Below are 25,463 nucleotides of genomic sequence, written 5' to 3' on the forward strand. Positions count from 1 at the left end.
TGTTGGAAAATGTACATGCTGATGAAACTTTGGGAGAGCAGTTTTAAGATCAGCATGATTAAAGTCTCCTGCGAGGATGATGAAACCGTCTGGGTGTGCTGTTTGTTGCTCACTGATGGCCTGATACAGTTCGTTCAGCGCCGCATTTCTATCGCTGTTGTTACTAGATGGAGGTATATAAGTAGCAACCAACAAGATCGAACTTACCTCCCTGGGCAAATAGAAAGGGCGACACTTCACGATCATGAACTCCGCCAGTGATGAGCAGTGTTTGCGTACTACAGTGGCATCACGACACCACTCGTCACGGATGTAAACACAGACCCCACCACCTCGGGTCTTGCCTCCGTCTACGAGAGCCCTGTCGGCTCTGTAGCATGCTAGCTGCTCCAGTTGTATGGCCGAGTCCGGAATGTTGTCATTAAGCCATGTCTCAGTGAAAACTAGCACACAACAGTCACTTACTTTGCGATTCGCTGATCTCAGAAGTCGTATGTTGTCCATTTTATTGTCCAGAGATCGTACGTTGGCCAAGAGGATCGATGGTATGGCTGGGCGAGTTGGCTTAGCCTCAAGCCTGACTCGGACACCTCCGCACTTGCCCCGCTTCCTTGTCCTAGCGCACCGCTTTCGACACCTCCTTGCCCAGGAAGGGGTAGCAGGCGAGTCCGGTGAGTTGCTAGGCCAGCTAGCAGGCTGTCGCAGAAGTCCTATCTCCCTTAGCATCTCAACGTTAGTGTTCAAAACTTGGCAAATCTTGCTTCTCCGAATGTGTAAGAGAGCCTGACGACTGTACACATATTCCGACGTGGACTGCCGAGAAAGACTTGCAGAAAGACACTTACTTGATGAACAAAACACCGCATTTTCAGGAGAGCGTGAGGTCGCTGCGTCTACATGCACCGCCATAGTAGGAAAAAGGTCATTAAGATAAGATGGGCTGCTTTGTTTGTTCCCACCTGAGAAGGTGAAACAGGAAACGCTTTGTTGCTGTTTGTCGGTGTGACCGTGTGTGCGTGCTTAAACTGGGTTATTCACTCAGACTGCAGCGGCCGCGACTTCTGATTCATGTTCAGTAAATTATTAATGCTCTCTCTCTCGTTGAGTTATAATGCTCGCTCGCCCACCGAATACAGCCGCGACGAGGTGGGGGCGGGGTTATTCCATGTTTTATTAACACGCACACACATAAGAGGCCAGTGTGCTCGTTCGGCGTTACAGCCTGTTCTCACTGGAGGGATTAGTGAGGATATGGGGGAGGGGAAACGTGCTCGCCGGGACTCAGAGCCCGCGGCGTCTGTTCAAAGCCTCGACCTCCTTTACTCCTCCTCTCCTCTCCTCTCCTCTCGTACTACCCCACCTCACTTTGTTTCTTCACCTCCTCCTGATACTCATTCCCTGTTTGTTCAGCTTCGTGCCTGTACCTGATGAAATTTGGTGTCACCTGACCTCCTCTGTCTCCATAGGACGCCGAACAGCAGATCTGCTGTCGTTTATTAAACGGTTGTTGTTACTGGTGTTACCGTCACAAACAGCTGCGTTTCTGTCATTGTTTGAAGTTGTTGTGCGATTGGTGGTTGCGCATCCACCTGAAATATTAACAAACCTAGGAAGCTGGACTGGAGCCACAACACTGATACTCTTTACAGGAAGGGTCAGAGCAGACTCCACCTGCTGAGGCGGCTGAGGTCATTTGGAGTCCAGGGAGCGCTTTTAAAGACCTTCTATGACTCTGTGGTGACATCTGTCATTTTTTACAGTGAGGTATGTTGGAGCAGCAGTTTATCGGCAGCTGAGAGGAAGAGGTTGGGTAAACTCATCAGGAAGGCCAGCTCTGTTCTGGGATGCACCCTGGACCCAGTGCAGGTGGTGGGAGACAGAAGGACTGTGGAAAAATAACATCTCTGATGGACAGAGCCTCCCACCCCATGCATGTAAGTGTTGCTGCAGAGCTGCTTCTGTGACCGACTGCTGCATCCTCGATGCATGAAGGAGCGTTTCTGCAGGTCCTTCCTACCTGCAACTGTCAGACTGCACAATCAGAACTGCTCCCAACAAACACAGATGTTTACATCAGCGCTGTAACTGCACTCATCAACCAAACAACTACTACTGTTATAGCTGCATATTACCTATCTCAGTTTATATAAAAAAAACCCTATACTTTAATAACTGTACTTTAATAAACTGTCTGTTTTTGTAATTATTGTCCATAAATATTTTTTTCTGTAAAAATTGTTTGTTTCTCTCTTCTGTTTGTAGATGTGCTTTTATTCTGCTGCTGTTACAACCAATTTTCCCCTTGTGGGACAATTAAAGGATTATTCTATTCTGTTCTTTTAAGCTCTAAAAACTGCAGTCCCTCTGACAGCCACCAGAGATTAAATGTTCCCACACATCAAGGTGAGTTTGATGGGCCGCTCCCCTGTTTCAGTAACCTCTGCAGGTACCTTTCACAGGTGAAACAAAATGAACGCTGTTAGACTAAGGATTCTCTAAAAACTTTACCTGTAAAGACTGATTTCTTAAATCCAGCTTCACACACAGAGTTACAGAGTGAGTGTCTGAGAGCAGGCTGTACATGAGCCTTTATACATGTGACGTTTCATGTCCACTTTAACTAAGAACATGTTCTTATCTTGTGGTGCAAACTGATATCACAGGAAAGTTTGCAGTACGTTGCAGCCTATACAACCCAAATTAAAAGATATATGCCTTTAAAGGACTTTTAAAATAATTTTGGCATAAAGAAGGATCACTGCATCAACAAAAACAATTTTCACCCAGACTAAGTCTATTTTAATCTTTAATGAGATCATTAAAAATGCTTCTCTGCCTGCTGCCCTCAGAGTTTAAACGTGAATGTTCACGTACAGAGAAACAGCCTGTCCCTTTAAGGTAAATCTGGATTTCAGTGCACACATGATGGCAGCAGATTAGTCATCAGGAAATGCTCACGCATGCATACATGATCACACACACACGTGATCATGTATGCATGCGTGATGTCCTGGCCTACATATGCTCAGCTCTTTATCACAGCTCACTGACCCACTCTCTCTCTGTGTGTGTGTGTGTGCGTGCGTGTGTGTGTGTGTGTCACACTGGGCACTAGGCCAATAGTGCAGCTGGATTTGTGTCATATGACCTGAATCTGAGGTTGTCATTCTTAAGCTTGAGGTTAAACCTGATGAGTTTCACTTTGTGCAATTTTCAGCCATCTTTAAACAATGGGTGGAAACAAAGAGACTGAATTGCTGTTTGTCTGTCTGTTTGATTGAAAAAGAACAAAAGACTCTTGGGCGCTGTGGTTTACATTCATCCTAAAGCTGACGTTAAAGTTACTGCCAACACCATTTTTAAAGTGGTACACAACCTGCAGACTCTCTCTCTGGATACTCCTAATTTTTATTCTTAGTGATTCTAACAGTTGTAATCTCAAGAAATCACTGAACAATTTATTTCAACATGTCACTTGTCCTACAAGGCATAATAAAACGCTGTATTTGTGTTATGGACCAATTAAGGGGGCATATAAGTCTGTGGCCGGACCTGCACTATGTTCCTCGGATCACAATGTTATTCACCTCCTCCCTGCCTACAGATCTGTGATTAGGAGGGAGAAGGCCTGTGTGAAGCGGACTAATGTCTGGACAAAAGACAGTTGTGTTGCCCTTCAGGGGTGTTTTGATTGCACTGACTGGTCCTGGTTTCAAGAGAACACTTGTGATTTGGATGAACTCACCGATGTGGTGTGTAGCTACTAGGGGTGCAACGATATTCGTATCGATATTGAACCGTTCGATACAGTGCTTTCAGTTCGGTACGCATATGTATTGAACAATACAAAATTTTTAATCCTTGCAACATGGCAAACTGAACCTCCCCCACCCTCATTCAGATCTGGCCTTTGGAAGTATTTTGGTTTTCATGTGGCGTATGACCCTGAAGGTAAGCGCGTCATGGACTAAAGTAAAACAGTATGTCGGATGTGCCACCAATGCTCAATTACATGGGTGGGAACTACTGCGTTAGCGCAGTTAGCTCGTTAACGTGTTGGCCGTCCAGCCCCACGAACGGGGCGATCCGCGGTAGCTCTTTAACGGAGATTTGCCGTGTTGTGCCGTTAACGTCATTTCAGATTAACGCTGACAGCACTAGTGGGAACACAATGAGTATCACTGCACATTTACACCGACATCATCCTCGTGCAAAGACAAGTGGAAGCAGACAAAAACAACAAGCACGCATGCTACACACTTTACCCGAGTCATTTAGACAGCCGTTAGCACAGGATTCTCCTTATGGGGACCTGATATGTTTAATATGCTGCTGAGAATATAGCCCAGAAGAAGCGTATAGTATAGCTTTTATTTTGGAAAGAGCCATTTCTCTGTAATAAACTCTCTTTTCCAAAGATGAGCGATTCCTCAATCAGATACAGGGCTCGCAAAATCGCTAGCCCGACGTCCCGGGGCTAGCGATTTTTCCAGTCCAGCTACCAAAATCTATCTCTGCCCTGCCCGTCGGCCTATTGTAGGAAGGAAAAATATACAGGTATGTCAATGCTTTTGCATTCTTTCGGAAATGTAGCTGGGTAATTATGTCATTGGCATCGGTGAGCCACTGTCAATATGTGACATATTGAAATCGCGTTTGAATTTGCGCTTGTTTTTTTGCTTTCACTTTGCAATTGTGTGAACTGTGTATAGACAGCGACAGCACTGATCTGTGAGTGATGATAATTTGAGCACCAATTCCTCTGACATTGTCTTATCAATCGTTAGCTTACTATGCAAACATGACAAGTTTGCATAGTAAGCTAAAACGGAAAAGTTATGACAAATCAGACTATAAGGCAAAAAGAAAGTGCAGCTTTATGGTTTCATGGACAAAATAATTTCTGTTGCTGCAATATGACGAGCTAAATAACCAGGGCTGCACATAAGTGGTGCGCAGGTGCGCATTCGCTGTCAAAATAAAAAACGTGCACCAGATAAGAAGTTGCAACGCACGTTTGCGTACATAAGATTTTCTGGAGGAGGACAGACATTTGTTTAGAACTCTTAAAGATGCCGAAGAAGCTCCTTTAAGCAATTACTGTGATGTTCCTCCACCTCCAAAGAAATGTCAGGAGTCCGAACCACAAAAGAAGCACGTATTCTCGGAAAAGTGTTTGCAGGAGGTGAGCTGGCTTCAAACAAATGATGAACGCACAGAGATGTGGTGCAGAATGTGCCGTGAAAATCCCACTCTAGCGGACAAAAACACTGCCTTTTATATGGACGCAAACGCGTGTTGCACCTTCTTATCTGGTGCGCGTCTTTTATTTTGACAGCGAATGCGCACATGCGGACCACTTATGTGCACCTGTGTAAATAACATAATGTTCTGCCGGGTGTGTTGTTGGTTTTCCCTCGATTTCTGAGTCGACAAGCGCCTTTGTTACTGGGACCAGTCATTTTAAGAAAGGCCCCCTTTAGTACCCATGAGAAATGCAAGAAATGCATTATTGCTCGGTCTGCAATATCTTTCCCAGAACAAACACCAATTGCAAATAACATACTAAAAATAAACCTGAAAATCTGTTTAGAACAGCTACTATGTTGCAAAGAGTGAACTACCACTGGCAAAATTTAGCAGTCTTTGCAAACTTCAAAAAGCAAATGTCCTCGATCTTGGTTCCACTTGCCTCTTACCCGTGACTTCAGTGGAAATTTCAGATTCAGGATCTGACACAGACGGATTCATGTCCTACACAGTTCTTACAAGTTCATAGAAATTTCTGTTCAATTAGAACCAAGTATTTGAGTTGATGATTGTAATTTTTATACAATGTTGTAATTTGTTTTTCAACAATTTTTTGATTAATATTTTGTTTCCTTTACAATATTATACTTTAATGTATAATATTGTAAAGGAAACAAAACAGGAAACAAAACATCAATCAAAAAATTGCTCTCTTTTTTTATTCAGGTTACTTAAATTTATTTTAGGCTACCAAAAACTGAAGAGTTCCTGCCCGAAGGGCTACCAGGGATTTTGAAATTTTGCGAGCCCTGAGATATATTTATTTATTTTTATTACTTTTTTGTTTCAGCAACATTAAATTTAAAAACTGTACTTTTGAGTTAAAATATATATTTATAATTTTAATAAATGACAAATTAAAAAGGCATGAACATTTTTTTTTGTATCGAAAGAATATCGAACTGTGACACCAAAGTATCGAACCAAACCGTGAATTTTGTGTATCGTTGCACCCCTAATATATATGTATATTTCTGAATTTGGCTGTTTCTACCCTCGATACAAAAAGACCTAAAAATATGAAATCCACAGCTGTCTATGAAATTCATGACCATAAAGCGCACACACCTGGAGCTGAGCGCGATGTCTATGAATAAATGTGGACAGTATGATGATGTCAGCCTAAAAGTATGGAAGCTTTAATGGTCCAAAAGCCCTAAATCATAAAGAGCTGACATGTTGACAGGATACTTCCTGCTGTCTGTAAACACAAATAAAAGAGATGAACAGAGTCTGGTGAACACTCTCATCCCTCCACCAGTTTAGCTTATTTGTAGTTTGCATGTGAAGACGAGCCCTGGATGCTCCCCACAAGAAAATCATCAGTGTTCGTTTGGTGCCATTTACCTCGAAAGCAATGCTGTTTACAATGATTCAAAAACATTACCATACAGATTTACATCAGAAAAAGAACATTTAAATAATGTATTCCATAATTTAACAAACGTGAAGGAACAAGGTGCAGTCATTCAAACTACATCAGAATCTTTTCTCATAGTCCAAAGATTTCTGGCGTGATGTAGTCTTTCAGTGCTCAAATGTGCAAAAAGATCAAGAGAAATAAAATCTGTTCAACAGGAACCACAAATCAAGCTGTCAAGCTTTCAGTACCAGAACCTACAGAGGAAGTACAAGTTTGAATTTCACGTAAACCTTTGACTATGAGGTAAAGCTCTGTGCCCTGGGAGCTGCACCTCTGCAGGGGTTTTGGGGGCTGTTCAAAGAGACAGGACCTTAAAGTGAAAGTCTGGTATAAAAATCTCCAATGCTGTAGCGTCTCGTGATTTGAGACTAACTTGAGTCCCTGAACTGGACCTCCCGACTGCGTTTGTGCCGTTGATGCCATTTTTAATGACACCATCTGACCAATAAAATGGCTGTTGTGTGTATCTGCAGTGTGAGGAGTCATGCTGCAGATGAGCAGGACACGTTAAACTTTAACTGGAGACTGAACTGTTTGGCTGCAGCTAACGTTACAGTTTTCATTGCTTCAAAGTTTATAAATGCATAAATGTGGAGCTTTGTAGAAGTGAAATTAGTCTCTGAGTATTCAGCACATAGTGACACAACAAAGTTTACAGTACAGATTATGAATATTTCTTTGTATATTAAAGTTCCTGTAAATATTTGATGATCTGGCGCTACACTGATAAACTGGTAAAAACGGGCGATTATTATCGTGCAGCTGAACAAAAACAATCTCAGAAAGGTATTTCTGCCAGTGAAACACATTTAACAGATGCATCACATGTTGGGCATGTTTATGCCTGAGCTGCCAGCACATTCGTATTCAGAACATGATTAACAACAAACCCAAATGGGTTTATTTGGAGGACAGAAACTACAAAGGACTTAACCTGATGAATAAACGGTAACAAATCAATTGCCTTGAAAACACTAAATGTAATAAATCTTTTATGTAGGCAACACAAACTGACATTACTAATTGTATTTTCTTTTAACCTTTGATTAACGTGTCTGTTCCACTGTTTATTCATTTGTTACCAACAAATTCATTCATCCTTCTCATTGGTTTGTTTACCTACTTGTTTTCCAATTAACTAGTTTTGCTGATTTATATAATTTCCATGTAATTTTTGTATCTTTAAGTCTCCATTATATTCCTAAATTCTTTATGAGCTTTAATAGTAAATTATCTACACTAATATTTAAAGAGATAAACAGGAACGTAAATATACTGAAGTAGTAACTTTATTGTGTAGATGATTAAAGGCTCGTATTTCTTATATTTGGTGGATGTGCTGGCACACTTTTTGTTTGTTTGTTTATTAGACTTTATTGAGCCTTTTTCTATGTCACATGTATGTTTCATTAAAGCAAATGTCTCACTGTGTACAACAAATATGTCAGCTGTTTATTGGTTGATGCTATCCAGCATCTGCTGGGCTTCAAGTGTGCAAATTAAATTTCCGCTTTTTTTGCAGAATGCAGAGTTTGAGTTCTTTTTTGTAAACTGCAACACATGAACAGGTAAAGACTTTGTGTCATTATTGCTTCTCGTGTCTTTGTTTAACATTAAACTCCCTGATTTTTGAGAAAAATCCACAGATTACAAAAATCCTGTGAGGTTAAAAAGAGCTGGAAGGACGTTTACAGGAATCTCTGCTACAGTGAAAGCAGAGAGCAACAACTTTGAAGATTAGCAATGACATTAGTAAATACATGAATGTTTTATCGGAGTGAAAGTCTGGGGAAACTTCCAGCAGACTCCCCTCTGTGCTCGTAGTGTGCTTCAGTGACTAATTCAAAAAGTTTCTTGATGTACAAACGCTGACATCTTATCTTGAAAAGGTTTTCTTCAAAAAAACAAAACAAAAATGTTCAACAGATAAACAGAAAATCTTTTTGCCTTCAGGAGGACGGAGAAAGAACATAAACATGCAGCACCATTGGAGGAAGAGAAGGGGAAAGGGTCCCCGTCAAACGTGTGCGTCAAACATCTGCCACACACACACACACACTTCCTGTTTAGTGCACTGTGGAGGATTAAGCCATTAACCCTCCCAGAAACAATCCTGCTCTGTGTGGTCACGTGCACCGTCCGCAGATTAAAACATGGAGACAGAATTTGAAGCAGGCTTCTGTTTGCGTGCTGAAGAAACGCTGCTACTTCCATCGAGAAGTCAGTGCTGAACACTCAAACTCCTCGTTCAGGTGTCTCTGAATCTTCCTTGTCCTCTGGTGATGTCGGCGAGATGAGCGTGTCCATTTCTTCTGCCGCGCCGCTCGGTGCAGGTATACCAGCGGCCGCTGCTGCCGATGCCATCTTCTCATAGGTCCTCCTACGCTGCCGCCGCAGCGTCTGGCTCTGGAGCTCCTTCACCTCCTGCAGGACCTCCTGCGCCTCCTTCCACGAGGACACAGCCTCTTCCAGGAGCCGCTCAGCCTCGGCACGCCTCTGCTCCACCTCCGAGTTATCCTCAGACAGCTGGGTGGCTGGTGGAAGTGGGGAGGGGTGGTGGCTGTCAAGGGTTCTTGGTTGTGAGGACTCGAAGGATCTGGACAGGGTCGGGGAGTTCTGGCTCTGAAGAGGAGACTCCTCATTGCTCCCTAGATGAGGAGAGTCGGTCTCACTGCCTCGTGGCGAACCATATCCTTTAACCTGAGAGAAGTCAGATCGTCCGACGCTCAGAGGCGAGTCGGATGGCTTCTGTATTGGAGAGCTGCCTTGCTTGTTGGGAGAGGCAGCGGATGGTCCTTTGAGTTTTGGAGATCGAGCTGCATCGGTGCTCTTTGACCGAGGAGAGCCACTCAGCCTGGGAGAGTCGCTGACTTTAGCAGCGGCTGCATGGGATCCTCTGGAGTGAGGTGAGTCAGTTCCTTTGGACCGATTCTTCTTGGCTTTGGACCGAGGAGATTCTCTTCCTCTGAGGCGAGGAGAGTCGCTGCTCCGGCTCCTCGGAGATCCCGATGACCTGCTAAAGATGGCGACAAAAATCTGATTTTAAGTTCAACAATCAGTATTAAATTAATCTTTCCAACCATTTGAGAACTTTGTGTTTTCTTCTTTACAAACTGCAGTACCACAAACACAAATATGTTTGGTACTGCATCAAACATACTGTAACAGACAGATCATGGGAAAAGTCTTTTTGGAATTTGATTTTGGGATATGCAATCTACATTTTATATATCTGCTTTGCAAATCAAAGCACAAATATTGATGTGAACTAATCAATAATGTCAATTATTAATTAAGGTGCTAAAACTGACCTGGAGTGAGGTGACTCTGAGCCCCTGAGGTGATGGAGTCGAGGAGAGTTGATGCCCTTCAGATAAGGTGAACTGCCCTCTCGTTCTCGCTCTGCTTTGGTCTTCTGCAGCTCCTGTCAGAAACAACATTACCCATATAAGATGGCAGCACGTGCTGATGTATAGGGGCACAGTGCTCCCAGCTACTGTGTACCCTTTTTGTGTTGTTTATTTCTCTTTTTCTTCCTGCAATGCACTGATTACTTTCAGCTGTCGGGAACTAATCGACATCGGCGTCAGCCTGAACCTTTACATTGGATTGGACTGACATTATTCCACCTGAGTTTCAAGACCATCAGGGCTCCGTGGGTTATTGTTGGGAGCGCCAAGCGTTGCAGACAGCGCAAGGAGAGGAAACAAAAGTGGAGAAGCAGAGCTGGCTATCAGGTCCAGCTGTGAAAACAACACTACAAACCCCGCTTCTGTCCATCTTCAACACCAACGCCAGATCCCTTGCAAACGAAACAGCTACAATCAGAGATTTACTACAACCGTGTCGTCTACAGATTGTAACTGAGTGCTGACACCATCCAAAAATCCTTAATGCCTCAGTGGAGTTATCGGGCCAGAGCCTACACCATCGGGACCACAACAAAGACTCCTGTAAGGGAAAGGGCGGAGAGACTACTGGTGCTGTAACAGTAGAGTTATATACAGTCAGTGCTCACGGGACTTGGAGCTCATGTCCAATCAGTTCAGGCCCTTCTACCTTGCAAGCTAATGGTAGTCATAGTTACCATTGTTTACAGCTGCCCCCCGCAATGCTGACGTTAGCTCGCCACTCAACCACCTCCAACAACACCTAAACAGCAAAGAGAGCACCCGGAGGGCATCCATATTGTTGCTGGGGACTTTAATAAGGCACGAAATCTGAAGGCCCGGCTCTGATCAGAACTCAGCCTTCAGGCTGAGGGACAGTTCTCTTTACAGCGCTACCAGAGGACAGACATCAAACAGGACAAGGAGGCCTACAGGAGAAGCGTAGAGGGCTTCCTCACTGATAACAACCCCTGCCAGGTGTGAAGAGGTAACCAAGCTCTCACCAACTACAAAGACCAGCAGAGCCTGTTGGCAGCAGACGACACCACCGTGGTTGGGCTCATCTTTGATGGAGATGAAACAGGGTACAGGGCGGAGGAAGAGAATTTGTCCTGCTAGTGCTTGCAAAATAACCATAAGCTAACTTGATGTATGCTCAATCATCCAGGTAAGGAAATCCCAAAGAGTTCATTCTGTTTGTGGCGTAGCGTGGTTTGTAGCTCAGCCACAGAGGAAGGGTGGTGTCAGGGAGGCTGACGCACACACCTGACCTCATCATGTAATCATGCCTCCCCTTTTAAGGACAATCCTGGGGCTGGATGACAGAGCGGTATGTAATAATAATAATAATAATGGGATAAGCTATTTTGAACGAGTTTTGAGTTGGGACTTAAAGAGAGAAAAGGAAGAGATATTTCTTAAATCAGGAGGAAGGGAATCCAGAGTCGTGGAGCAGCTGAAAGCCCTGCTCCCCATGGTGGCAAGACGGGGAGGGGACAGAGAGAGAAAGAGAAGAAGAAGATCTGAGACACCAAGATGGGATGGTGATCTGAACCAGGTCAGAGAGATATGTGGTGTTGGTGGGCAGGGTGTTATGTGTCCAGGCCCTCCAACACCCTCCCTTGGTCTGAGAGGGACATACAGTGTACGGATAAGGTACCAAGGCCAGCCTTAGTGGACACAGGCTGCAGACCGTGGTTCGATCCGGGGCATTGCTGGAGGCTGAGTGTGTGGAGGTTAAGTGTGTATGTATGAGGACATACATAATATCCCATAGTGCCACTGCAAATTAAATGCAAGGTCAGTGAATAGAATAATCCTTTAATCCTTTAATTGTCCCACAAGGGGAAATTTGGTTGTAACAGCAGCCAGAAAGACACACATACAAACAGTACACAGGACACAGAAACACACAATGTCTTCTTACATATTTACATCAAGGACAATGGTTACTATAAACAGTGTGCTGTACAGTTATTAAATTAAATTAAATTAACTACAGATAAGAGGCAAACCAGGTTGTAGTGCGAATTGGTTGATTAAATGATTGCAGTTACAGCGCAGATGTAAACATCTATGATCGTTGGGAGCAGTTTTGATTGTACAATAAAGGCTGCAGTTATCCTGTGCACCCCTTAATTCTGGGGACAGATTGGCCAGGCTTTAATAACCTATTGGGGCAGTGTGTTGGGATGTGTTCATGACCTTTAGCAGAATGTAGCATCTGCGATGCATTCAGCGGTGACACGGGGTCGTCCAACGCTGACGGCCCCGCCAGCTCCAGTTATTCACTCAACTGGAGCAGTCTTGTGATGACAGGTATGTCAGGCATTTGTGGTGCCTGATTGCAAGGGTAGCGAAGTTTATTGTTTACATGGCTTATCCTGCACATCCACAAACGTCCACTACCGGCAGCAAATCCAATCGGCTGTGACAAAGTGAACTAATGTCAGTGCTATAGTTCAGGTTTTGTTGTGGTCTGATTAATAGAACTTCCACCTGGTGGACCTAAAAGTGTCAATCCAAAGCACAAGTATTGTCATTTATCTTATAAAAAATAACTGCCACCTAAGCCAGTTGACATCATGAAAATGATCAGTAAACGAATCTATACATTTATGAATGAAGCAGTCAAACCTGCAGTCTCATCTCCTCCAGCAATTCCTGAGCTCGCTGCATCCTCTGGGCAATAAGGCTCTGGATCTGACCCAAAGGCTGGGCCGAGGCCTCGACTCCCGCTTCCACTTCAGCTGGACATCGCCTAACAGCAGAGCAGAACTCTGAGCGAATCATTACTGGTCTAGAGAAAAGGAAGAGGGTTAGGGTGACAGAAGAGTGGAGAAGGTGATGTTTCAAAATTTCAAGACATAAAGGTCAAAGACACTGAAATGGGTTTCACTGGTTCAGTCAGACTTGAGCAGTAGTGAGTCCAGCAGGCCAGACACTGACTTTAACCATGGACTCTACTTCTCCTGAGTATCCTGAATACCTGACAGCCTGATACTCTGCAGAAGAAAGCCTGAACTCTGCGTCTGTTTACTCCCTAACTTTGTTTATTACCAGGTCATACCTGGATGAGAGGACTTCATCCATGGAGGCACAGCGACTCCGGCCCTGCATACTGAACCTCTTCCCTGGCTGTGGCGTTCGATACTGAGCCTGGAGAACCTGAAAGGTAACATTCTATTCAGGTAGGTGTCGCGATTTAGTGCTCATTTTAGCAAAGATATTCAATAAAAACTTGGAGCCACATGCTTCCAGAAGTAAAAAAAGGTTAATGTGGATCTGAAGGGCCCACCTCTATTTGTGGAGACTTGTGGACCTTGGAGGCCTCCAGATGCTTTCCCCAGGACCGCTCACTGCCCCTGGGCAGACTGCTAGTCTTCACTTTGGGCTCCTTGGATGTCATCCGCAGCTTTGATACGTCTGTTCCAGCTCGCTGACGACCTACTCCAATCTGTCCACAAGACCCGCCCCCCTGCAGGTCGACCCGAAAGCTGTTATTCCAGTCGCCATCGTAGTCGTGTGAAAAAACATCCTCTTCGGCCACCAGGTCGAGTGTCAGCATGCCATGGGAAGAGGTGGATGCCTGCAGTGAGAACATGACTTTAATAGCAATAACATTATCTTAACATTCAGACCACAAGACAGATGGAAAAAAGGCTCCCAGTACCACGGCCATGAGATGTCCTTTGGTCGGCAGCCGGCGACCATAAGGGATCTTTGCTCGATCTCTGGTGGGATGAACCAGCGTGCTGTCCTCCTCAATGGTCACCTGTACGCAGACAAACTGAGTTAACACCCTGTTAAAAAAGGTGGCCGAGGTGTTATTATAACATTTGAATCCATGAAAAAAGCAGCCCGCACCTCATCCAAAACTCTGTTCTTCGCTTTGATGATGGCGATGCTGAGGGCGTTTACCCATGATTCTTTCTCCTCAGGGCTCACAGCCAGAAACACGAGGTTTGGAGCCTGCAAAAAGAATATTCTTACCAATCTGATGTCATATGAAATACATAGTTTACCCCTGAAATGGTGCAAGAACTTAAATGTCAGTTTTTGAGTCTTGCAGCTGATGAAACATCCATATTTTATTGGGTTTTTTACTTTTTATTTGAGTTTTCTTTAAGGCACATTAGCTTCACCAGATAGCTCCCACCATACGTTGGAACTTGCCATGTTGTAGCAAGTAAATGATACATTTACAGAAAGCCATTAGAGAAGCACACATACTCTGAGAAGTACTTACATTCTTTTAAGTTTTAAGGTTATGTGTTGTTCTATGAGTTTCAGCTGCTCCCTTTAGGGCACAGGTGTCCAACTCCAGGCCTCGAGAGCCGGTGTCCTGCAGGTTTTAGATGTGTCCTTGATCCATCACAGCTGATTAAAATAGCTAAATGACCTTCTCAACATGTCTTGAAGTTCTCCACAAGCCTGGTAATAAACTACCCGGTAATCATTTGATTCAGGGGTGAGATCTAAAACCTGCTGGACACCGGCACTCGAGGCCTGGAGCTGGACACCCCATGCTTTAGTGGGCGCCACGATGGATGATCTACCTTATGCTGGGCAGACACTGTGCGATTTTTTCAGTCGCGCGATTCAGCTCCTGCTCAAACTGTACGATTGACTCGCAGGGGTTAGAAGTTCATAGGTCACGATGCAGGTCTCACACTATACGGCCCGATGCTCTGATGCGACCCGAGTGCTCACACTGTGCGTCCATAAAATGAAGGTTATAACAGAAATTCGGTCGCTCGCTCTTCCTCTCTGTCTTTCACTCACACAGACACACCACCACCATCAACTTTGCTAAATTGCTAATGAAAAACATGATCAGGCAGCTGTGATTGAGCAGCAGTGTAAATCCAACTATTTTCACGGTTGTTGTGGTCGTGATAATTTTGTGAGGCTACATGGAAAAGGCTCGGATGAGCTTGCCACAGTTCTACAAGTTGTACCTCCATCGCTTGTGTCCAGATCACACGCTGCACAGCCGTGCTGCGCCGTCTTTTTCACTGCCATTTGTGTTTGCATGTGCGCAGTGTGAGAAACTGCGGTGACACCCTCACGACGGTCGCGAGGATTTCAAACAGGTTTGAAATCCTCGCGACCAAGCGACTGATGATCGGGAGCTGGTCGTGAGGTGTTAATCGCTTCTCGTTACCCCACGCATACTACACGATGCACGACGCACAATGAAGGCCAAAATCGGGCCGATCGCCAAAACGGTCGCACGACTCAAAAATCGGCTCAAAATGGGCCAAAAATTGCACAGTGTAAGCCCAGCATTAGTCTCCTCCTATCCCAGCATCCTCCTCTGTCACACCATCCTCTGCATGTCCTCCTTCACTACATCCATGAATCTTCTTTAAGGCCTTGCTCTTTTGCTCCTGCCTGGCAGCTTCGTCTTCATCATCCTTAGCCAAATACATCTACTCTACCTCCAGTTGTAGGATCTCTAAATGAACTCAAACATCAATTTTTTCACATCTAGAAATTTTATAGAGTGTTTGTTGCGGCCCAACACAAATTTACACACAAAGTTTATTTAACCCTCTGAGGTAATGACCCTGATCCTGACTTTAATGATAGGTTTGTAGCTTGTACCTATCCGCTGGAACGTTGAAGACAATATAATTACACTGCAAAGCAAGACACAAGCAGGCTGGTTTACTCATGCATGAGGGAAATCTGGCTGGAGCCAAGTGTCGTCCCACCACCTAGCCTCCATCAGACTCTCAGCCAGGCTCCCCATAGCACTCCTTTTATTGTGGTTACATGAATATGCATAGGGTCATTAACATATGACATCTTACATAGGTATACATGTGAACAAAGAATACTGTGTGTGTGTGTGTGTGTGTGTGTGTGTGTGTGTGAGGTCCAGATGTGACCCTGTGAAGACTCCCCAAAGCTGGTGGGTGCCAGGAGTCTAGCGGTCCATCTGAACAAAAGGCTCTTATACTTAAACAGATATACGTGTGTTTGCTATACCATATATCAGCAAGAGAAGATACGGCCTTTCCTAGGAGGTGTGTAATCTATGCCGGAACACTCTGTAGAGGGAGTGAACGCACTCCCCCTTCATGCTACACAGAGCTGTTACTTTAGGATGAAACATCCTTTCAATCCACCAATGATTATATACTTCTAAGCATATATGAGTAAATATTTCTAAGCATAAATGACAATCAACAATACAAATCTAACACTATACAATCAGAATGTAGATTCTTGTTTTATTAAATTAAAGCTGAAGGTCAAATCGTAGAAGTAGAAAGAGCAGAGCGTGACAAACTGCAGTAGTTTCTGGGATTATTCCGCTCTGACTCATCCTCTGGCAGTCTAATTGGATTCTGCAGATTAAACCTGTTCAGAATAGGAACAAAAAGCATGCAGCTCAGCCAATCGCAGAACACAGATGGGGCAGGACATCTCAAATCTTATCCACCAATCCTGAGGCACATGTAGGAGGAACTCCACCATCGAGGTCAAGCAGGACAGCGTAATCTCCGAACACCAAGACACGAAAAGACGGGCGCGGACAGAGGTTTCACTTTTGGGTCAGATGCTCCATGAAACCAGAAACTTGAGGCGCGAGACAAAAACACTGACACACATATTCTGTAATTCTGTTAGTTACACTCAAGACGACAGGTAAACAGCCGGACAGGTGGACTCACGGTGTTTCCCGGCTGCTTGCAGCGCAGCACCGTGAAGCGGCTGTGGTTCTTCTTGCTGCGGCTCTTGGCCTTCCTCAGCTCCTCGGAGCGCTCGTAATCAGCCAGGTCGAACACTTCCTGAGCCTTACGTTCATCTTTCACCTGAAACACAAAAACACACCTGCATCAGCATGGTTTACAAATAACAGCGATCAGTTCTGCAGGTTCATGATGGAAGAACATAAGTGTACAGGACAGCTTACAGCAGGGGTGTCCAACTCCAGGCCTCGAGGGCCGTGTCCCCTGGGTCAGCACACCTGAACCACATGATAAGTTCATTGCCAGGCCTCTGGAGAACTTCAAGACATGTTGAGGAGGTCATTTAGCCATTTAAATCAGCTGTGTTGGATCAAGGACACATGTAAAACCTGCAGGACACCGGCCCTCGAGGCCTGGAGTTGGACACCCCTGGTTTAGAGGAAGCATGCAAGTTAAAATAATCTGAGATTAGAGATGAATGAATTCTGTGTGTCTCTAATAACGCTCTGCATACACGCTAGCACAGATGCAGTGACAAAGGAGTGTGTGTGTGTGTGTGTGTGTGTCACACTGCTTGTTAACAGCTGGCTGAACACACTGAGCAGCTGCTGTCTGAGATCTGTGAACACACCTGAGATTAAAGGTCCATCTGACCGTTTTACCTCCTCCAGTTTATCCGGGGGAACACCAAGGGGTTCCCCGGCCAGCCGAGAGATACAATCTCTCCAGCGTGTCCTGGGTCTGCCCCGGGGCCTCCTGGTGGGACATGCCCGGAAAACCTCGCCCAGGAGGCATCCTGGTCAGATGCCCGAACTACCTCAGCTGGCTCTTTTCGATGTGGAGCAGCAGCTGCTCTACTCTGAGCCTCTCCCGAATCGCCGAACTTCTCACCCGATCTCTAAGGGAGAGACCAGCCACCCTTTGGAGGAAGCTCATTTCCACCGCTTGTATCCGCGATCTTGTTCTTTTGGTCACTACCCACAGCTCGTGGCCATAGGTGAGGACAGGGACGTAGATCGACCGGTAAATCGAGAGCTTTGGTCTTACACTCAGCTCTCTCTTCACCACAACAGACCGGTACAGCGTCCGCATCACTGCAGCCGCTGCACCAATCCGTCTGTTGATCTCCCGCTCCCTTCTCCCGTCACTCGTGAACAAGACCCCGTCATACTTAAACTCCACCACTTGGGGCAGGAACTCATGCTGAAATCACTATCAGACTAAAAGCCTAGATTGAAAGATTAATTCCAACACCGTTTCTGAACGGTCCACAAGAATCAGTGTAAACAAAATAATGTGTGTCCAAAAACAGAAATGTCCTCACAAACCAAAACACTCCCAACAATGACAGTTAAACAGTAAAAATGGTTGTCACAGAGCAGAAACACACACACACAGCGAGTCCTCCCTCAGGCATGTACGTTAAAAAGTTCTGGGTTAGCGTACTGCTGAAGAACAGGAACAAGATGAAATATGACGAGTAATGATGGAACAAGTCACAAGCACACACACTCTCTCTCTGGGTTAACGTGAGTCATTACTCTGCTACTCACAGCAGAATAAATCTCGTACTTATCTGTATGTTACTGAATGTTTGTTTCATCCCCCATCACACACTGCTACTCTCTTTTTATTCATTACACAATACTACGCCACGTTTTTTATCACCTGCACTGATAGTTATGTTATTTTATTTTACCTGATATATTCATATTGTTACTTTGAGTTATTTTGATATTATATTTGCACTATCCTACTGTATCCTACAATTCTTATTGTACATCTTTATTCCTCTGTTCCTCTCTTTCTCTTGCTGCACTGAGCATGGCTCTGACAAAAGAATTTCCAACGGGATAAACAAAGTTCTTCTTATCTTATCACTGAATTCAAAACAATCCATATAAAACTTGCATTAAAAAAGGTTTTGAGATTTGATCAATAGACATAATCTTTTCATGCTTGTGTTAAAGTAAAATTGACGTTAATAATAATAATACATTTTATTTATAGGCGCCTTTCAGACCCTCAAGGTCACCTTACAATAACCCAAGAACAATAGCAGCAATAAAATATAATAAACATGGCAAAATAAAATTTAGACATACGGTTAAAAAAATGTCTGTGAAGGTTCTCAGTCATCCAGGTCATCGTAGTCTAAGGAGCTTGCAAAGAAAAGCGTCTGGACTTCTTTAAGTTGCTTGAAGACGTTTCACCTCTCATCCGAGAAGCTTCTTCAGTTCTAAGGTCACATGGTGGGGAGTCCCACATTTAAACCCAGTGGGAGTTTCCCCCCACAGAGGGACAAAAGGACCCCTGATGATCCTCTACCTAATCACATGAGCCGAGGTGTGAAAACGGGTGTGGGTTACAATCAGCCAGGGTTTCGGGTGAGCTCATTGTGAAACCTGGCCCCACCCTATCATGTGATTTCCTGAGGTCAGATGGTCCAGGATGTGAGTGGGTGTTAAGGCGTCTGGGAAGGATCTCAAAACTGGATTATAGATGGCAGAGAGTTGGTGTCGTAAACCCCCGCCTCTGTTCAAAGATGGTCGCTCACAGTGGACATAGATGCTTCTTTCACTCCTCTTTCAAACCATCTGTCCTCTGTCCAACATGTGAACATCCTCGAAAGAGTGACCTTTGACCTTTAGATGCAGATGAACAGCTGAGTCTTGTCCTGTGGAGGTGGCTCTTCTGTGTTGTGCCATGCGCTTGTGAAGTGGTTGTTTGGTCTCTCCAATGTAGAGGTCTGGGCATTCCTCGCTGCACTGTACAGCATACACCACATTGTTAAGTTTGTGTTTTGGCGTTTTGTCTTTCGGTTGAACCAGTTTGTCTCTGAGTGTGTTGCTGGGTCTGAAATACACTGGGATGTCATGCTTGGAGAAAACTCTCCTGAGTTTTTCTGATACACCGGCTACATAGGGGATGACAATGTTGTTGCGTCTGTCCTTCTTATCCTCCCTCGCTGGTGTCTGGTCTTCTTTTCTGTGCCTCTTTGCTGACTTTAAGAACACCCATTTAGGATAGCCGCACGTTTTGAGTGCTTCCTTTACATGTGTGTGTTCCTTCTTTTTCCCTTCAGGCTTAGAGGGAACATGTTCTGCCCGGTGGTGTAGGGTCCTGATTACTCCAAGTTTGTGCTCCAGAGGGTGATGGGAGTCAAAGAGGAGGTACTGGTCCGTGTGTGTGGGCTTCCGGTAAACTTCAGTGTTGAGGTTGCCAACAGAAGCAGGCAAATCAGGATGAAAGTCTTAGCCACCCTCTCCAGTGCCAAAGTCCCTCCGTCTAACCTCACAATACAAGAAAAGAAGGCCGTCGCTTCCCTGAGCAAAGACCACAACATCACTATATTACCAGCTGATAAGGGAAGATGCACCGTGATCCTAAACACTACAGATTACCACACAAAGATCACTACTCTCCTCAGTGACAACAATACCAACGAAGCCTTAAAGCAAGACCCACAAGCAGCTACAAAAAGAAAGTTATAGCTTGGCTTCAAAACCTTGAAAAGGACAAAATCATTGACCGCCTTATATATCACAGCTCCTTGGAAGACAGGACCAACTTCACCCCCCGATCAGATTTGCACACTGTTCGACCTCTGCCTTACCACTACATATTTCAAATATAATGAGGGTTTCTACGGACAAAAACATGGCTGTGCCATGGGCTCCCCCGTGTCACCTATTGTAGCCAACCTTTACATGGAGGAAGTGGAAAGGAAGGCTCTTGGCTCTTTTAAAGGGAGAGTACCCAGCCACTGGTACAGGTATGTAGACGACACTCTTTGGATGAGAGCTGAAACTTCTTCAATCAACTTAAAGAAGTCCAGACGCTTTTCTTTCCAAGCTCCTAAGGTTAAAAAAAACCCCACAAGCACAAAAGTATTAAGGCTGACCAAGGTAAAAATGGACTAAGACAGATCAGGTGTATGCAATTCTGAATAGATGGTTTTGAGACGTGATTTAAAAGTGGTGAGAGAGTTTGTGGTACGGAGATCTGGTGGAAGTGCATCCGAACTAAAGGCTCTGAGTCCCATAGTAGTCAGGCGAGCAGGTGGAACAGACAGAAGGGAAGCAAGAAGAAGAGCGGAGTGTACGAGGGGGTGAGTATGTATGGAGAAGATCGGATAAATATGGACTCTTAACCTGAGGGCAGGGTGTGACATCAGAGTTATCAATGGATAATGAAAGGTTGGGACTTTAGTCAGTTTTGATCTGGTGCCTATTAAAATGAATTCTGTTTTATTGCCATTAAGTTTAAGAAAGTTGTGAGTAAACCAGACCTTGATTGTTATGCTTCCTGAAAATATTACCTAGGGGTAGGAGATAGATGATAAAAAGTAAAGGACCCAGGACAGAGCCTTGGGATACACCAGAATTAACTGGAGTAGATCCTGATCTTTGAGTGAGTAATTGAATAAACTGTGAGCGGCCAGAGAGATACGAGGTAAACCAGGAGAGTACTGTACCATTGATGCCAATAGATACTAATCTGTGAAGAAAGATGCAGTGGGAGATAGTGTCAAAAGCTGCTGTAAGGTCAAGGAGAATGAGTCCAGAGTCAGCTGCAAGCAGAAGATCATTGGTGATTTTTACTAGGGCTGTTTCTGTACTGTGACATGAACAGAAGCCAGACTGAAACTGTTCGTACAAGTTATTTCCACTGAGATGTCTATAAACCTGTGCAGCCACCATCTTTTCCAGAATTTTTACTAAGAAAGGGAGCGAATGTCATCTCTGACTTCTTTTCGGATTCATGTAATACTGTGAAATGAAATGTTAACTGTAGTCTTGGTGTAGCTGCGTTCTTTAAAAACTGACTTGTTTGATAGATGCAGTTAATAATACAAGCAAAAATATAAAAAATGTTTTCTGAGAGACTTTGATGGGGATAAAGGCGACAGCCTGATGAAAACATCACAAATCCATGAATCAGCTGATTTTTTGTACTTTTAAGAAACGTGAGTGCACCTTTGACGTTTCCTCATTCCTTCATAACACCTGTTTATAACTCACCGTGTTGCATTCTTTGCATTCTTCTGTGGCTCACGTGCATCAAAGTTTGCATTATTGGGGGCGTGACCTCTGTGACTGACAGGTGGATGGTGACACAGAAGGCTGTAGCTGTTAGCTGTCTGCTAGCCTTCACCTGAACTGGACCCTGGATCGTGTTTGTGTTGTTGGAGCCTTTTGGAGCGTTTTGATGACATTACATGACCAATAATATGACTGCTGCAAGGTTACTGTACATAAGAAGGTGGAGCTCTGGTTTTACTGAGTGAATGGATTTTGAGTGGCAGGTTTGTGTGTGATCCTGATGACCTCAGGCATCTTTTCCCTTTACTGTATTTCTTTTTGTTTCTATCTGTGAAATAGAGAAGCTCAAAGCCAGCTGCGAGGCATTTCCTGTGTCCTGATGTGTCCACGAGCTGACAGACATCGTCCTCCTCTTCCTGAGAGTTAAACTCAGAGTTTTGGCAAGAACAAAGTCTGACTCAGCGTCCACGATCTTTGCTGTGCTCTTGCGTAATAGACGCTTACATAAGGCCAGTGCGAACACTTCTTAGTCCAAACACACCTGCTGCAGCCACATTTACACCTGCCTCCACACTGCGTTCAGGGAATATACGGACATATACCACAGAGAAAATAAGGGATGTCCATCTTTTACCTGTTATTTGGTTGTTGGGGGCAGCACTTTAGACAGAGACTTCCAGACCTTCCTCTCCCAGTCTCCTTGAGGCATTCCCAGGACAGCTGAGGGCCATACAGAAATATCTGCAGCGTGTCTGTGATCTGCCCCATAACACCTGACCTGGGAGGTGTCCTCCACTGGCTCCTTTCTATGTGGAGGAGCAGCAGTGGTACAGTGAGTCAGTCTTAAATGACTGAGCTCCTCACCTGATCTCTACAGGAGAGCCGAGCTACTCTCAGAGAAAGCGGCTCACTTCTACTGCTTGAACCCTAAACAGCTTTTGAGGGAGTTCTGGCGAAACATCAGAGATGATGATACCCTCAGGAAGCCCCTGAAACCCCTCCCAGCTAGAAATGACCCTTGCCAGCTGTGTGTAGCCGACAGGATTAAAAACAGCACTCGCTGCCATGAAACCACTCTGTGGGATGAGGTCTTGTTTGTTCACAAACATCATGTCTGTCTCTTCTTCACTCAGGACATATTTCTGAAATCAGAACATGACATCAGAGGTCACATGATCACTCTGTGTGACTTGCCGTTGTTTAGAAATGACTCAGCGTCATCAGAGCTGAAAATAAACAGAGCGGGACTGCCGAGATCCTCTCACTTGATGAAAATCCAAGGTCCGGCCTCAAACGCGTTAACCCACAAACATTTACATCTTCCTTTGGATTAATCCCCATTTCCTCTGTTTCACATGACATTTCTTTGTCTTTTTACTGAATTGTTTATTTGTTTATTAATAAGGAACCCCATTAGCTTCCACAACAGTGGTTGCTAGTCTTCCTGGGGCCCAAACCATCAAATACCACCAAATAAAATGTTACACAATGAGTTGGATGCAAATTGTCCACATAATTTGGCTCTTACATCCACAATAAGGTTTTACAATTCTGAAAATGACTTTTAAATAAGAAACACTCTGCTTTAGGACCATCTCACAGCTTCTGCCTGTTTCTCCTTGCAAACATCTGTAAATGATGCATCTACAATCTCTGTTTAACTGTTGAGCTCTTTTTATCTGAACAACACACCACAGAGAAAATATCAAACTAGATCAGAGATGTGAGCTACGGATTAGCTGCACCCGGTAAACCTGTCGTCTGGCACAGCCTACCCACAGTCCTCCCTGGCCTGTCCAGCAGACTGGGTCCAGCAGACTGGAACCAGCAGCCCATAGGGGGTCTGTCCAGTTTCTCTGATTGGTGTTCTCACCTCCTTGTCTGAGATGTAGAGATGGTCTCCTCTCAGCACCATGTACCGACTCCTCCACAGCTCCCTGAAAATCCCTCGACCGCAGAACTTCCGGATCCAGCCCACCTTCTCCGGCTGCTGGACGGGCAGCGGACCGGAGTCCTGAACACCCTACAACACAACGATAACAGGAGGATTCAGAGAAACACAAAGACCAACGGAGACCGATGAAGATACAATGCAAGAGGAACAAAAGAATCTAAGAAAGATGGGAAGACCCACAGAGGCAAGGCAATAAGCAAATGAGAGTAGGACAGAAAACATTTGACCCACAAAGAATAAAGACAACAGAGAGGATCGAGCTCAAAGACACAAACAGGCAAACGGCCTGAGAGAGACTAAACCAGGCATTAAACTACCCAGAGAGATATAAACATGACATATAAAACAAGTAATATTTGAAGACACAAAATTATGTCAGAAAAACAGGAAATGACCTCGGTGGGAAACAAAAACAGTAAACAATGTAGAGGTGACGCGAAACGGCCGAGAGACAAAAAAGAAATCTGAGGTAAAGAAAAAATGGGAGCACTGCAGCTTTCTAAAACTGTATACCAAACAGGTCATTAGAGGCAGAATGAACCTGATCTACACACAGTTTTCATCAGACGTTTAAACTGGGAAGAATCTCAAACACGTGTGTGAAACAATCACATAAAATTATACTGACAGATTCCTAATACTGGCAAATAAGAGAAATGCACACAGGTAGGAATTACGATAAAAACAAGGCAAAGATGTAAACATGTAATGATTGTCTTCATAAATAGAAATGAAATGAAAACAAAATAACGAGAAGAAAAATAACTACATAAATAAAAGAAAGAGCCATGGCTATGGCGGCATCGTGACGTCATCGATGGTGTTGAAACCGCAGATTTTCTTTGTGAACAAAAAAAGGAGAAACTTCCTGAACGAAGCTGCAGCTCCGAGCAGGGTGGAGGCATCACTGCACCACCCTCACCTCACATCACCTGTCTCAGCTCAGTTTGTGTCAGAGATGTGTTTAAATAAAGGTTAAACAAAAATGAAGCTTCAATAAAGCACAAAGCAGCGTCACGTGACGCAAACAAACGGACAGAAAACACCAGCGATCGGAGTGAACGATCAGCGATCACACTGATCGATCTTGAGCTCTCTCTCTCTCACTGACCCGCCTGCTTTGGTTGCTTTTCTTCATCTTCCTCCTCCTCTCCGGGGCTTGCAGCACAGTCACACCGACAGGGAGGAGGTTTGGCCCGGCGGCTGCTGCCCAGCCCGCTGCTGGTCCCGATGGTTCCGGTGTCGGCGGGTTGGCTCGGTTCTCCCGGTTCTTCTTCGTCTTTTTTAGCTCCGCGTCTGTTGTCTGAACCGAGACTGCATCCTCCCTTGCGCGCGCGCGCGTTTGGAGTCAGATGCTCTTTCTCGCTCGTTCTGTGCACCCGCGGACGCGCACCGGAGCCTACTCGAGGTATAAGGAGCCCGAGGGCACCACCTGGCGACAGAGGAGCGCTACAGCAGCGCTTTGATGAAGAATAAAATGTCAGACATGCTTTAACCTAATCATATACAATATGATTATCATTAATTATTTCAAATACAAATAATTAAGAACAAAGAATAAAACGTGACCTGATCAGTCTGGACTTCAACTTCAGAGCTTCATCTCTCACTCTTCTTCCTCCTCAAACATTGACCCTC

General features: G+C 44.6%; 1 protein-coding gene across 1 annotated transcript; it reads right to left on the reverse strand.

Moving 5' to 3' along the window:
- Positions 1-6,130: 6,130 nt before the first annotated feature.
- Positions 6,131-25,202, reverse strand: LOC308385007 (pleckstrin homology domain-containing family O member 1-like). Its single transcript, XM_080863726.1, has 10 exons — positions 24,937-25,202; positions 23,745-23,894; positions 16,809-16,949; positions 13,990-14,094; positions 13,796-13,897; positions 13,421-13,711; positions 13,193-13,290; positions 12,760-12,922; positions 10,045-10,157; positions 6,131-9,749 (listed from the first exon to the last, which is right to left on the reverse strand). Exons 1-10 carry the CDS (start codon positions 24,961-24,963, stop codon positions 8,969-8,971), a joined length of 1,971 nt encoding a protein of 656 aa, XP_080719852.1. The 5' UTR covers positions 24,964-25,202; the 3' UTR covers positions 6,131-8,968.
- Positions 25,203-25,463: the final 261 nt, after the last annotated feature.

The sequence above is a fragment of the Rhamphochromis sp. 'chilingali' genome (genome assembly GCF_963969265.1).
Source record: "Rhamphochromis sp. 'chilingali' genome assembly, chromosome: 17".
Classification (NCBI taxonomy): Eukaryota; Metazoa; Chordata; class Actinopteri; order Cichliformes; family Cichlidae; genus Rhamphochromis; species Rhamphochromis sp. 'chilingali'.